The following is a 12527-nucleotide window of genomic DNA, read 5'->3' as shown; positions in this document are numbered from 1 at the left end:
CAGAGGCTCTTCATAATAATCTGCTCAAGCAACAGAGACCTCCAAAGCAGAAAAGCAAGCAACCTCCACCCCCCCCCAACACAACCCAAATGAGACGCAGCCCACAGACTCTGTGTGCCAATAAACCACAGCCCATAAGGCAAACCAACATATCCAACACACCAGTGTGCCTGACTATAGAGTCACCCATGACTAATGTCCCACTCACCAGGCTAAACAAGGAGAAGGTTACCGTCAGCTGTCTGTCGGGTGCCAGGATCCGCCACATAACTCACGCACTCGGGTCACTCCACAACAAGTACAAATATGACTGTTATTGTCCGTGTTGGTGTGAATGACCTCAGACGTACCTCCCTGAGCTACATGAAGAGACGTGGAAGAGCTCTTCGATCTTGTAGCCCAGGCAGGTATGACTGTATCCTTGAGTAACATTCTGCCGCTAAGCTCCTGGTGTCATTCTAAGGGGATCCAGTATCTGTCTGCCTGGGACAACATGGTCGACAGACCAAAATGCTTTGCCAGAGATGGCCTGCACCTGTCACTCCTGGGATTCCGAATACTGGCTAAGGCTCTTGCCGCCCCTATAGTGCCTATTTAGGCAAGGTTCAAATGACAAATTCACCACCGTAACAGGAACAGGCAAGCAAAAACTGAGGGTAATGCTACTCAATGCAAGAAGTCTAAATCTGAAAATGCACTCACTCGAGGCACTCCTTAAAATGGCAAACATTGTTATCTGTGTGGTGGCTGAGACCTGGTTCAAGGCTGTAGAGAGCACCCCTGCATTACCAGGCTGTAACTTGTACCACACTTTTTTCGGCCTTCTAACCTGGACCAGAACACCAAAGGTGGGGGTATGTCCATATTCATTAAGGATATCCACACCTCCAGGCTAGTTGTGCAGCATAATTCATCCGAGGTTATCCAAATGCAACTAACTCTGGGCAAAACTGCAATCCAAATTGTAGCTTGCTACAGATCCCCCACCATGCCCCAGGATTCCCACTCTCTTCTTTTCTTGATCTACTGGAAAACATTAGGGTTCAACCAAACACCCTAATAATGGGCGATTTCAACTACCCCACCATTAATTGGGAAAACTACTCAATGTACCAACTCCTTCACTCAACACTTTCTGGAATTCATAAATTCCAATGCCCTGGATCAACTTGTCCACACCCCCACGTGGGGGCAACATTATCCTAGACCTAGTCATTACCAACGTGACTGGTGTTCCACACCTGAAGTCAACTCCTCGTTGGTCAGATCCGACCATAAGCTAATCACCCTAGGTTTCTGCATCCCGTCCCCACCCACCATTAAGGAAACCACGGTAAAACATTTCTTCAAAGCCAGCTTCGTAAGACAGAAGTGGTGAACTTAATGACACCCATGCAGATACAGTACAGTTACGAATGCTGACTCCTACACAAATGCACTCTATAAGTACGTACATGAGTGCATGGATCGTGCTATTCTTCAAAAAAGGAAGCCAATCTGGTGGTCCTCTGCCATAAATAAACTCTACAACAGAAGGAAGAAACAGTTGCTAAAGAGTAAAATCCCATGAGTGGAGGAGCTCCCTGGTCAGCCTCGGCAAGAAGCTGAGATCCCTTATAAGATCCTCCAAAGCTAGCTACGAAAACAAAATAGTCACCGATTCTTCTAAGGGCAACCACAAAGCATTCTATAGCTATGTCAGTAATCTCAATGGTAGCACCCAGATCTGCTCTGAGTTAAAGCACAATGGCAGGAAAATTACAGAACCAGCTGATATTGCCAGCATCCTGGCAGATAGGTTCAGTGCTGACTTTACCCCCCCCCCCCAAAAGGGCCCATATCTCTACAGGAAGAATGCAGAGTCCCTGTAATTGCATCTATGCAGGTAAAAGCTGCACACTCTACAACCAAAAACACGGCATCTGTGGGACCAGACAACATCCCACGCTGTGTTTTACACGAACTTCAGAATGAACTGGCTCCCCACCTAAGCACCATGTTCAATCATAGTCTTGCGTCAGGCTTTGTGCCCACTGAATGGTGCACAGCAACAGTTATCCCACTCCACAAAGGGGGAGCTGCCACTGATCCTGGAAACTTGTCGCCCTATTAGCCTGACGAGCCTGGTCTGCAAGGCCATGGAACGTATCATCATGGAACTCATAAAGAAGAACATTGGTAACCTCCAAACTCTGGACTCCACCTAGTTCAGGTTTGTGAAAGGCAGATCATGCCTTCTGAAACTGATGGACTTCTTTGAGGCAGTCGCCAAACCCGTAGATGAGGGTAAGGTGGTTCACACAGCCTATCTTGACCTCGCCAAGCCCTTCGACACCATCCCCCTTTCTGGTATTATAGCTAGGTATAAATCCCTACGTCACAAGATGGGTTGCCAACTGGCTCACTGACAACCCACACTGTAAAAGTTGCAGACTCCAAATCTGACTTCAAAACCAGTGTCAAGTGGAGTACCACAGGGTTCAGTCCTGGGACCTCTCCTGTTAGCCTGTACTTCAGAGAAGTAGATACCAAACACAGAAGGCCTCTGGCTAATGAAGTTCGAAGATGACTGCAAACTAGGAGTCCTAGTAGAGTCCCCAAATGATGTGGACATCGTACAGAAGGGCCTCACTTGAGACAGATGCCTGGTGTCAGAGGCATGGCCTCAAGCTCTATGCCAAAAAGGGCATAGTCATCCCCTTCAGTAAAAACTCTGTACCCATGAACTACTACATAAATGGCAGTTTACTTGACGCCGAATGTGTGTGGTAAGAGACTTTGGGACCCAGGTGGACAGTAGTCTCTCCTTTGATAGTCACATCGACATAGTAGTCAGGAAATCCTACGTGGCACACCTCCTTACAAAAGGGTTCTCATCCAGGAAAAAAGAGGTCATTGTTCCCCTCTACTCATCACTCATTAGACCCATTATAGAGTACAATGCCCCTTTTGGAATGTACCTCACAAGACGTCTGCTGCAGCCGGAAAGGCCACAGAAGTACCTCACAAAGAGGATTACTGACCTCAAACAGATGCCCTACACGGACGGTCTCAAAAACTCCAGCTTTACTCTGTAGCATATCGCCTACTCGGAGGAGATCTCTGCCTAACATATAAAGCTATGTTAAACCCATTATAGACTACAATGCCCCTTTTGGAATGTACCTCACAAGACGTCTGCTGCAGCTGGAAAGGCCACAGAAGTACCTCATAAAGAGGATTACTGACCTCAAACAGATGCCCTACACTGACTGTCTCAAAAACTCCAGCTTTACTCTGTAGCATATCGCCTACTCTGAGGAGATCTCCGCCTAACATGTATGTTAAACCCAGAGCTGTTGGACATGCTACACCTAAAGAAATCCCAGTCCCTCCAAGCTGCATGCTCTAGGGAGCTAAACCTTGTCACCACAATAAACAAGACATGCTGGAGGGATAGATTCCTGTCCAGAGACTTCCTGTACTCAAACAAGCTACCCATTTATATCAAGCAAAGTTCCTCATTAGCACTCTTCAAGAAAAATCTTGAGTGGATGGGAAATGGGAAATGCACCCCGGGGATCACTTCTGTGGCTGTGCTCGACAGGGGCACAGGAAATTAACTTTCTTGGGTGACGTAAGCCAGGGAACCTTGTTGGCTAGGCTTACTTAGGCCCTTCGGCCGATAACCTACTACGTACCTATGTTAAAACCATGTCTGTTGTGGGGTGTACATTTTCGTGGTTGAAAAATGTGGTTAAAGTCCCAGGGTCCCTTCCAAGATCCATGTGGACACAGTTCCACCCTCTGCCTCTGGGGGAACTAATGGAAAACATTGTCCATGCAGCAGACATAACCCCGCAGAACCAAGAATCTAGAGAGATTTTCTCTGATGGATCCTACCAGCACTCCTGAAAGGAGGACTGGTTGTCCACTTCTGGAGTAGTCGGGTGGGTTGTTTTATCCCTACACCAGAGAGCGTGGCTACAGATTACAAAAGATTCATGGGTGCAGAGAATTATTTCCAAAGATGATTCCCTTTTTCTTTTCTCCTACCTGTACAGTAAACAAAATTCTTGATGTTCCACGTAATCAGATGAAAGCAGCAACACTAGAAATAAAAAAAAGTTGCTAGAAAGTCATCCAAAGGTCCCCCTAGACCAGACAGAATTTGGAAGAAGAAACTGGGATCCCGCATAAAATCTTCCAAAGCTAGTTACGAAAACAAAATTGCCACTGATTCTAAAGACAACCACAAAGCATTCAATAGCTATGTCAAGAATCTCACTGGCAACACTTAGATCTGCTCTGAGTTGCACTAAATATACAGATCCAACTGATATTGCCAACATCCTGGCAGATAGGTTCCGTGCTACCTTTACCCCTCTCTCATCCCCTAAAGGGACCATCTCTATACCAGAAGAATGCAAAGTACCTGTAATCACGGCTGCACAGGTAAAAAAACACTCTCCAAAGCCAAGAATACAGCATCCATGGGACCTGACAACATCCCAGGCTGCGTTCTACATGAACTACAGAATGAACTGGCACCCCCACCCAAGTACCATGTTCAATCATAGTGTCACCTCAGGCTCTGTGCCCACTGAATGGCGCACAGCAACGGTTATCCCACTCCACAAAGGAGGAGCCACTACGGACCCTGGGAACTACCGCCCCATTAGCCTGACGAGCCTGGTCTGCAAGGCTATGGAGCATATCATCATGGAGCTTATAAACAATGACATTGGTAGTCTCTAAACTCTGGACCCTAACCAGTTTGGGTTCCTAAAAGGCAGATCATGTCTCCTAATCCTGATAGACTACTTTGAAGCGGTCACCAAAGCTGTACCTGAGGATAAGGTGGTACACACAGCCTATCTAGATCTCGCCAAGGTTGTCAACACCATCCCCCACTCTGGAGTTAGACAAACCCGCTAAACTAGGTATAAATCCCTATGTCACAAGGTGGGTTGCCAACTGGCTCACTGACAGAACCCACACTGTAAAAGTAGCAGACTCTAAATCCAACTTCAGACCAGTAACAAGTGAAGTATAACAGGGTTCAGTCCTAGGTCCTCTACAGTTTGGTAAATACTTCTATGAAGTACAAGCTAACACAGATGGTCTTTGGCTAACAATGTTCATGTTCGCAGATGACTGCAAACTAGGAGCCATAATCAAAACTCCTAACGATGTGGACATCCTACAAAAGGGCCTCACTGAGACAGATGCCTGGTGTCAAAGCCATGGCCTCAAGCTCCATGTCAAAAAGTGCATTGTCATCTCTTTTGGTAAAAACTCTGTACCCATGAACTACCACATAGGCAGTAGTCTACTTAACACCAAAAGTGTGATAAGAGACCTTGGGACACAGGTGGACAGTAGTCCTTTGATCACGTCGCCACACACCGTAGTCGGGAAATCTTTCTACTTGGCACACCTCATCACAAAAGGTTTCTCATCCAGGAAAAAGAGGTCATTGTTCCCCTCTACACATCACTCATTAGACCCATTTATAGAGTACAACGCCTCTTTTGGTATGTACCTCACAAGACATCTATATATAGAAGAGATAGGAAATTCACCCCGGGGATCACTTCTGTGGCTCTGCTTGACAGGGGCACAGGAAAATAATTTTCTTGGGTGGCTAAAGCCAGGGTACCATTTGGCTAGGCTTATAGGCCCTAGGGCCAATAGCCTAGTACCTACCTATGAACTTTAATGCCAAAGGAAACTGGGGACTGGAGACAAATTTAAGATCTCGGCAAGCTGAACAAGTCAGCTCAGCACAGTTTCAAGTGGTCATGGTTCAGTCCAGTCTGCCATTTCTGTACGAGGACAACTGGATGTGCACAGTAGATCTTCAGGATGTGTACTATTTTATATCAAAATGAATAGACATTCCTGAAGAAACTTGCATTTCGGCAGGGAGTCAGTCCTTGCAGTTCAGAGCTCTCTGTCCCACCACAGCCCCCAGGGTGTTCACCAAATCCATGGCAATGGTAGTAGCTCACTTGAGACTGCAAGGATTCCGGGTGTTTCCTTATTTGGATGCCTGCCTCACAATAACTCCAAAAAGGCATGGTTTATTAAAGTACAAGATGATGTACTCCAGTTGTGCTCCAGCTAAGAATTACAATCGATCACAACAAATCTCTAACACCAACTCTGATATTGCAACTCATAGGGATTTGATCAACACGTCTTCCTTGACGGCCTCTCTCTTTCTTCCAAAGGTTCAAATGATGATACAATTGCAGGTCAAAAAGATTATTCAATATTCTTCTCTCTCAGCTGGAATGATCCTTCAGGCATTGCGGTCAGTGTCTGCTGCCATAGTTACGGTTCCGTTGGCAAGATATCATCTGAGAATCCTTCAGTGGAAATTAGCAACTCAGTGGCTTATTCTCAACCAGTTTTTATCCACCCAGAACAAGAAAACTTAGGCATGGAAAATTTTACGTCCTGTGGCAGATTTACTCCGATCAAGTTATTCAGTGTCGCCCCTTCATTCTTCTTGTTAATGTGTTTAGGTGGCAGATGGCTTGCAGTATGTATTTGCCCACACGGGTCAAATACAAACTGATGAGACAGATTTGTATGTGCAAGGTCAAATACAAACTGATGAGACAGATTTGTATGTGCAAGGACCTCAAACATCTTATTTACTACAGATTTAAAAATTGTAAGTACAGCTTAGAGCACATGGATTCACTGTCTTTTAGGATTTCTTGTTGAGAGTGTACAAGTCTGAAATCTGTTAATGAAACCCTTTCTAAAATTGTTCATTAATTACATTAATAACTATTTGTGTCTTTTTGTGGTGTAGCTCTGCCTTCATTCTTCCTCGGCCCAAAGCTATAGTGACTACAAATGCTTCTCAAATCAGGTGGGTGGGGGCACATATTGGGGAAAGACATTCCAAGGCCCATTGTCTCCGGAAGAGACCAATACGCATGTCAATATCCTACAAATGAGAGCTGTCCTCCTAGCGTTGCAGCCCTTTCAAGACGCACACACCCCTCTGGGATCATTGCGGTTCATAGGGGCAATATGTCAGTAGTCTGGTACATCAACAAGCAAAGCGGAACCAAGTCTTACCTCCCTTTGTCAAGAAGCATTTGAGTGTGTAACACTGGAAAATCTCATACAGCCGATTTTCTGATAGCGCAAAAAGCAATGTCTTTCGGCTTTTCCTAATTAGAGGCTGCCACAGCGGATCGCTGGTCCACAGATTGGCAGTTAATTTTTTATGGTGTTAGTTGCCATCCCAACGTTCACATAAGGCACAAGTGTGTGTGTGTGTGTGTGTGTGTGTGTGTGTGTGTGTGTGTGTGTGTGTGTGTGTGTGTGTGCACAACTTCCTGCATGGCTTTAAAACTTGCTTGACCGTAGATAACATGCAGACTCAGCACAGAAGGCACTCCAGCCGAGAATTGAACCAAAGAACTTCTTGCTGTGAAAGGACACTAACCACTGCATCATCGCACATCTGGGGAAATATCAACGTGATGGCAGGCAAGCCGATCAGGTCCATTCTATTGCCTCACAAGTCGTCTCGCAACACGAAAGTGGCAGAAATTTTTTTTCCGTTAATGGGTCCAACCTTGCTGCAGTCTTTTTGCATCTCCCCTCAAGTGCAACAGGTTCTTTGCCCTGATTCACTCCACTGGGGAGTCACCAGGGGATCGTCTTTTCCATGATTGGTTCCCTGGTTTCCTCTGCACTTTCCACCAGTACCTCGGTTTCCTCTGCACTTTCCACCAGTACCTCTAATCTCCAAATTTCTTCAGATAGAATCACAATTGAAGAGCACAGTCCTCCTCATTGCCCTTTATTGGCATTGTCCGATTTCTTTTCCCTTTCTTTGGCCTCTTCACCTTTGCCAACTTTGGCCTCGTCACCTTTGCCAACCTTGGACTCTGGAGCCAACTGCAAACCTCCTGTCTCACCCAACAGACTCGCTACACCCAGGCTACGGACATTCTAGGCCTAAAGTCAACTCCATAGTTTCTCCAGTTCCATTGATAGCTAGACAGCCCAGGTTCTCCTTTCCTGTCACTTTTTTTATTTATCCCACAAGTTTCCACTAGAAAACTTTACAAAAGCAAATGGAAAAGGTTTTGTTTTTGTGCACAGCAAAAAGATGCTGACCACTTTTCTGCACCAGTTCCAAAAGTTCTGGAATTTATTGGCTATAATTTTTAAAGAGGGAGCTACTTCCTCAACTGTTAAGGTACAACTAGCTGCCATTTCTAATTTTCACATAGGAGTCAATTCATCTTTAGTCTCTTTTCCAGCTTTTGTAAGGGGTAACTTTTTTTTCTCCGACCTTCTTTTAAAGATCCCACTCCTCCATAGTATTGAGTTTAGTGTTACAGTCCTTGACCCAACCCCCCTTTGAACCATTGGTCAAGTGGGAACTCAAATTTTAACCTGGAGAACTGTCTTTTTAGTGCCCATTACCTCTGCTAGAAGAGTCTCCGAACTTCACGCCCTGTCTTCTAAGCCTCCTTTTATCTGATTTTTTCATAAGAGTAGGGTATCCTTAAGAACCAGCCTATCCTTTCTTCCTTCCTAAGGTGCCATCAGAATCTAATCTCAAACTATTAACCTCCCAGTCTTCTTTCCATGCTTCTCAAACAAAAGGAGACTACATGTTCTACCTGTTAGATGTCCACAGACCATTATGTTTTCATCTTCATAGGACAGTCTTCTTCTCTTTCGGCTGTTCCCGTTAAGGGTCACCACAGCGAATAATCTGTTTCCATTTCTTCCTGTCCTCTGCATGTTGCTCTGTCGCACCAACCACCTGCATGTCCTCTCACCATGCCCATAAACCTTATCTTAGGCCTTCCTCTTTTTTCCTCTTACCTGGCAGCTCCATCCTTGGCATCCTTTTTGCAATATACCCATCATCCCTACTCTGCACATGTCCAAACCAACGCAATCTCACCTCCCTGACTTTGTCTCCAAACCGTCCAACCTGAGCTGACCCTCTAATATACTGATTCCTAATCCTGTCCATCCTTGTCACACCCAGTGCAAATCTTAACATCTTTAACTCTGCCACTTGCAGCTCTGACTCCTTCCTGTTTGTCAATGCCACCGTCTCCAACCCATATGACATAGCTGGTCTCACTACCCTCTTGTACTGCAGGAAATCCATTTCAATTTTTGTCTCCTTTTTGGACTCTTAATTGGTTAAGCCAGTTGCCAAAGTGACCTTGGACAACTGGTTAAAGGAATGTTTACTTTTTTTTTTTTTTTTTTTTTTTTTTCAACAAATTGAGTTTCTTTGCCAAAACTTCTAAAAGCTCATTCCACAAGCTCTATGGCAACTTCTTCAGTATTTCTGTCTAGATCTTCCTTGGACTATGTGTAGTTGCAACTTGGGCTAACCCTCATACTGTTATTGCTCATTACAAATTAGATCTGTTCTCTAGGGGAAGAGCTGCCTTTAGCTCAGTGGTGGTCAGGAACATCTTCCTTAGAGTCCTTCCTGGATTGAGGTAGCTGGGGACTCTGTCCCAGTTGTTGAGGAATAAATAAAAATGGCAACATAGAGTAAGATAACTTGCGTACTTGTGTTCCATTTGTGTTGTCCATTTTTTTTTGTCCTCCAACCGCCTACCACTTAACTTCTGGAAGGATCAGAAGATGCTAAAGGAATCTGTATTCCTTTCTTTGACCAACCAGGTTCTGGTATAGATTTATTTTATTCACTAATGTCAGCAAACAAGATCCGAGGTATGGTAGGGAACTAATGCATTATGGGTAAGAGAGGAGCTCAAGAGTTTTCGGTGTTCCATGAGCTGTAAAAGCAGCCAAGTCAGGTTCAAGGGTCTGATCTGAACCTAATTGTTTAGGAAGAATGAGAATGAACAACACAGGTGGAACATTATGGTAAGTAACTTTTCCTGTTAATAGCATTATAAGGTAACCACTGAATAACACAAAAGGCAGCAGTTGTTTTTTTGTGTTGAAACTGAAATTGTAAGAGCTTCTGGTTGGTTGCCACTTTGGCAAACTGGTGAAAAGAATCCATTTATTGTGATACTGTTACATTTCCAGCTATTGCTAATAGTTAAACAATTTTTTTTTTCTTTTGTCAGGAATCTTCAACATGGCTGTACCTGTACCAGTACCGATCTTCCCATACAGAGTTGGACCTCCTCCTATCCCTATGCCAATACCAGCTCCCCCTCCTCCTCCTCCAATACCAGACTACATGATGGAGGAAAAGTTACAGGAAAAGGGTGAGTAGGAGCAGTGACACTTGTCTTTGTAACTGGTAGCAAGCCATAGTTGAATATTTTTTTTTTTTTGACATTTTTGTCCACATTTAATACTTGCAGCTCGGAAATGGCAGCAGTTGCAGGCGAAACGTTATGCTGAGAAAAGGAAGTTTGGATTTGTAGATGCTCAGAAAGAAGATATGCCTCCAGAGCATGTCCGAAAAATTATTCGAGACCATGGAGATATGACTAACAGGAAGTTTCGCCATGATAAGAGAGTCTATTTGGGGTAAGGAGCTCTTTCTTGTGATGTACTGCTTGTTGAACTTTATTTAGTGGTACTAGTCGTAGGATCCTTGGCCTATAGATTTCCATCCCTCAAAGAAAGGGAAATGTTCAAGCATTCACCAAAGGCAGTTTGCTCTTGTTGCACTTGACTGTTTATTATTTTAACAGAAGCACTGCACATGCTTCACACACACACACACACACACACACACACACACACACACACACACTTGACAATTTCTATAATTAAAAGGTTAATTCCTCAGTATTTCAAACAGATTTTAAGTGAATTTATAATTATATTGGGGTGAATGATTTGTAGTACATTTTTACCCATGTTACAGCAATGCCAAAGTTCTCTTGACTTGGTAGAGGGTCATGCCCCTTCCATCCGAACCCTCTGCTGCGTTACTCTGTTGTGAGGTAGCATGGTCTCTGGGGAAAAGACGGGCACTTAAAACCCATACATTTGAATTTACAATTATCTAGGATAATGTGAACTCTGTTTAATTTATTTGAGCAACAGAACAAAAGTCTTCTATTTATTATGCCAAAATGCAGCAGCTGAACTTTGTTCAGTTTTCTTTTTAAGTGGGTTCTATGTAATAGCTTGGCATTTGTTGTCTCTTATTAGTAGTGTTACAGGAAACCATGGTACCTCAACGTAAACTTGCTGTACTTGTAATAGCAGCTCCTTGTGGTACTGAGTTTTGTAGAAATCTTGACAAGATTATCCTCAGTTTTCCACTATTGAAGTATAATTGTTATACAAGTAGATATATGGGAAGTGTACTCCAAATTATTAATGTTGAGAAAACAATCTAGCTTAGTGTTGCTTTGTTGTATTCATTCCAGTACTAATCTACTTTTTTGGGAAGTGTATGTTTTCTTTGCTAGTCAGTGAATTTCAAATAGTTTCATATTTTATTTTATTGATGAATGAACTGTACCTAGTAGCTAATTTTGTGCTGCTGATGGATTAACTGCAGCTGTTTAGTCTCCACCTGTTTAATAGCGATCGAGCAAACGCCTGATAACACTACATCTTATTTCACCTGACTGAGCTGCATGCCTAGAAAAGGATGTATGTAGGAACTGTAATGACAGCCAGTTTTGAGTGTTAAATGTGAATGTCAGGAGGCTGTGTGAGCTCACAGGTTATAACTAGGCCAACAGCCCCATGGGGCCTTTTTAAGCATGGCCATGCTTCTCAAAGGTGAGACTCAAGCCCTGTATCTTGTCTGCAAAGTAAACACCATACCCATTATACCAACACCTAAGCCAGGGGTGTGTGTATGTTGATAGTATATGAGCATGTGAAGTCTTGGGAATGGAGGTCTGACATTGTCTGCGAGGTGGGGAAATGCTGAAAGCTTATTTGGCATCTCATGCAAGTGAGAAATTGATCTTTGAATAAAAATGAAGAGGGAAATGCTTTGTTATCTGAGGCTATCATTTGCTTGTGTGAGGATAGCCCTAAACTACTTTCCAGGTTATGTTAAGGACAAATGTGCCACTTAGTAAGCTTTGACTAGTGTGTGTGTGTTAATGGAGCTGCTTTATTTTTGCAAGTAGAAATGGAAAATTTTTGTTTGAGGCCACATGACAGATTTCCACCGTAGCCCTTAAACTGCAGATAGGGTTTTCCTGCTTAGCTTTTCATCATGAATTACAAATCATTTTCCTCATGCAGAAATAGGAAGCTACTGTATTATGGGCTTTGGCAGTCTACTTCTGGAGCTTGACTCTCAGCCACTCTGTCAAACTCTCCATCCTCATGGCCACCCCATGTCAGCCAGCTTTCCAGACAACTGTCCCATTACAGCAGTTCCATATTTGTGACAGTCAGGTTAAAATTTGGCTTGCTGATTATCCGATAACAGTAATTCCTTGGTCCAGTTTGATTTCCTTCTGAAAAGCGTCAACCATCCATAAGTGAATCCCTTCAACAATGGGATCTTCTAAATTTCTAGAGTAGCCTTTGTGTGGTCTGTTTTTAACATGGTGGATGTATTGCTACAG

General features: G+C 43.8%; 1 protein-coding gene across 1 annotated transcript in view; it reads left to right on the top strand.

The window, feature by feature from the left end:
• PRPF8 (pre-mRNA processing factor 8) overlaps nucleotides 1–12527 on the top strand; it is a 2252227-nt gene that overhangs the window by 27861 nt on the left and 2211839 nt on the right. Inside the window, exons 2-3 of the mRNA XM_044054875.1 lie at nucleotides 10095–10238; nucleotides 10338–10506. Coding sequence (XP_043910810.1) covers nucleotides 10106–10238; nucleotides 10338–10506 — 302 coding nt within the window. The 5' untranslated portion in view covers nucleotides 10095–10105. The remainder of the gene's footprint in view (nucleotides 1–10094; nucleotides 10239–10337; nucleotides 10507–12527) is intronic.

Source organism: Protopterus annectens, chromosome 13.part0, assembly GCF_019279795.1.
Source record: "Protopterus annectens isolate FY-2018-M chromosome 13.part0, PAN1.0, whole genome shotgun sequence".
NCBI lineage: Eukaryota > Metazoa > Chordata > Ceratodontiformes > Protopteridae > Protopterus > Protopterus annectens.
This window is presented reverse-complemented; position numbering and strand designations above follow the sequence as displayed.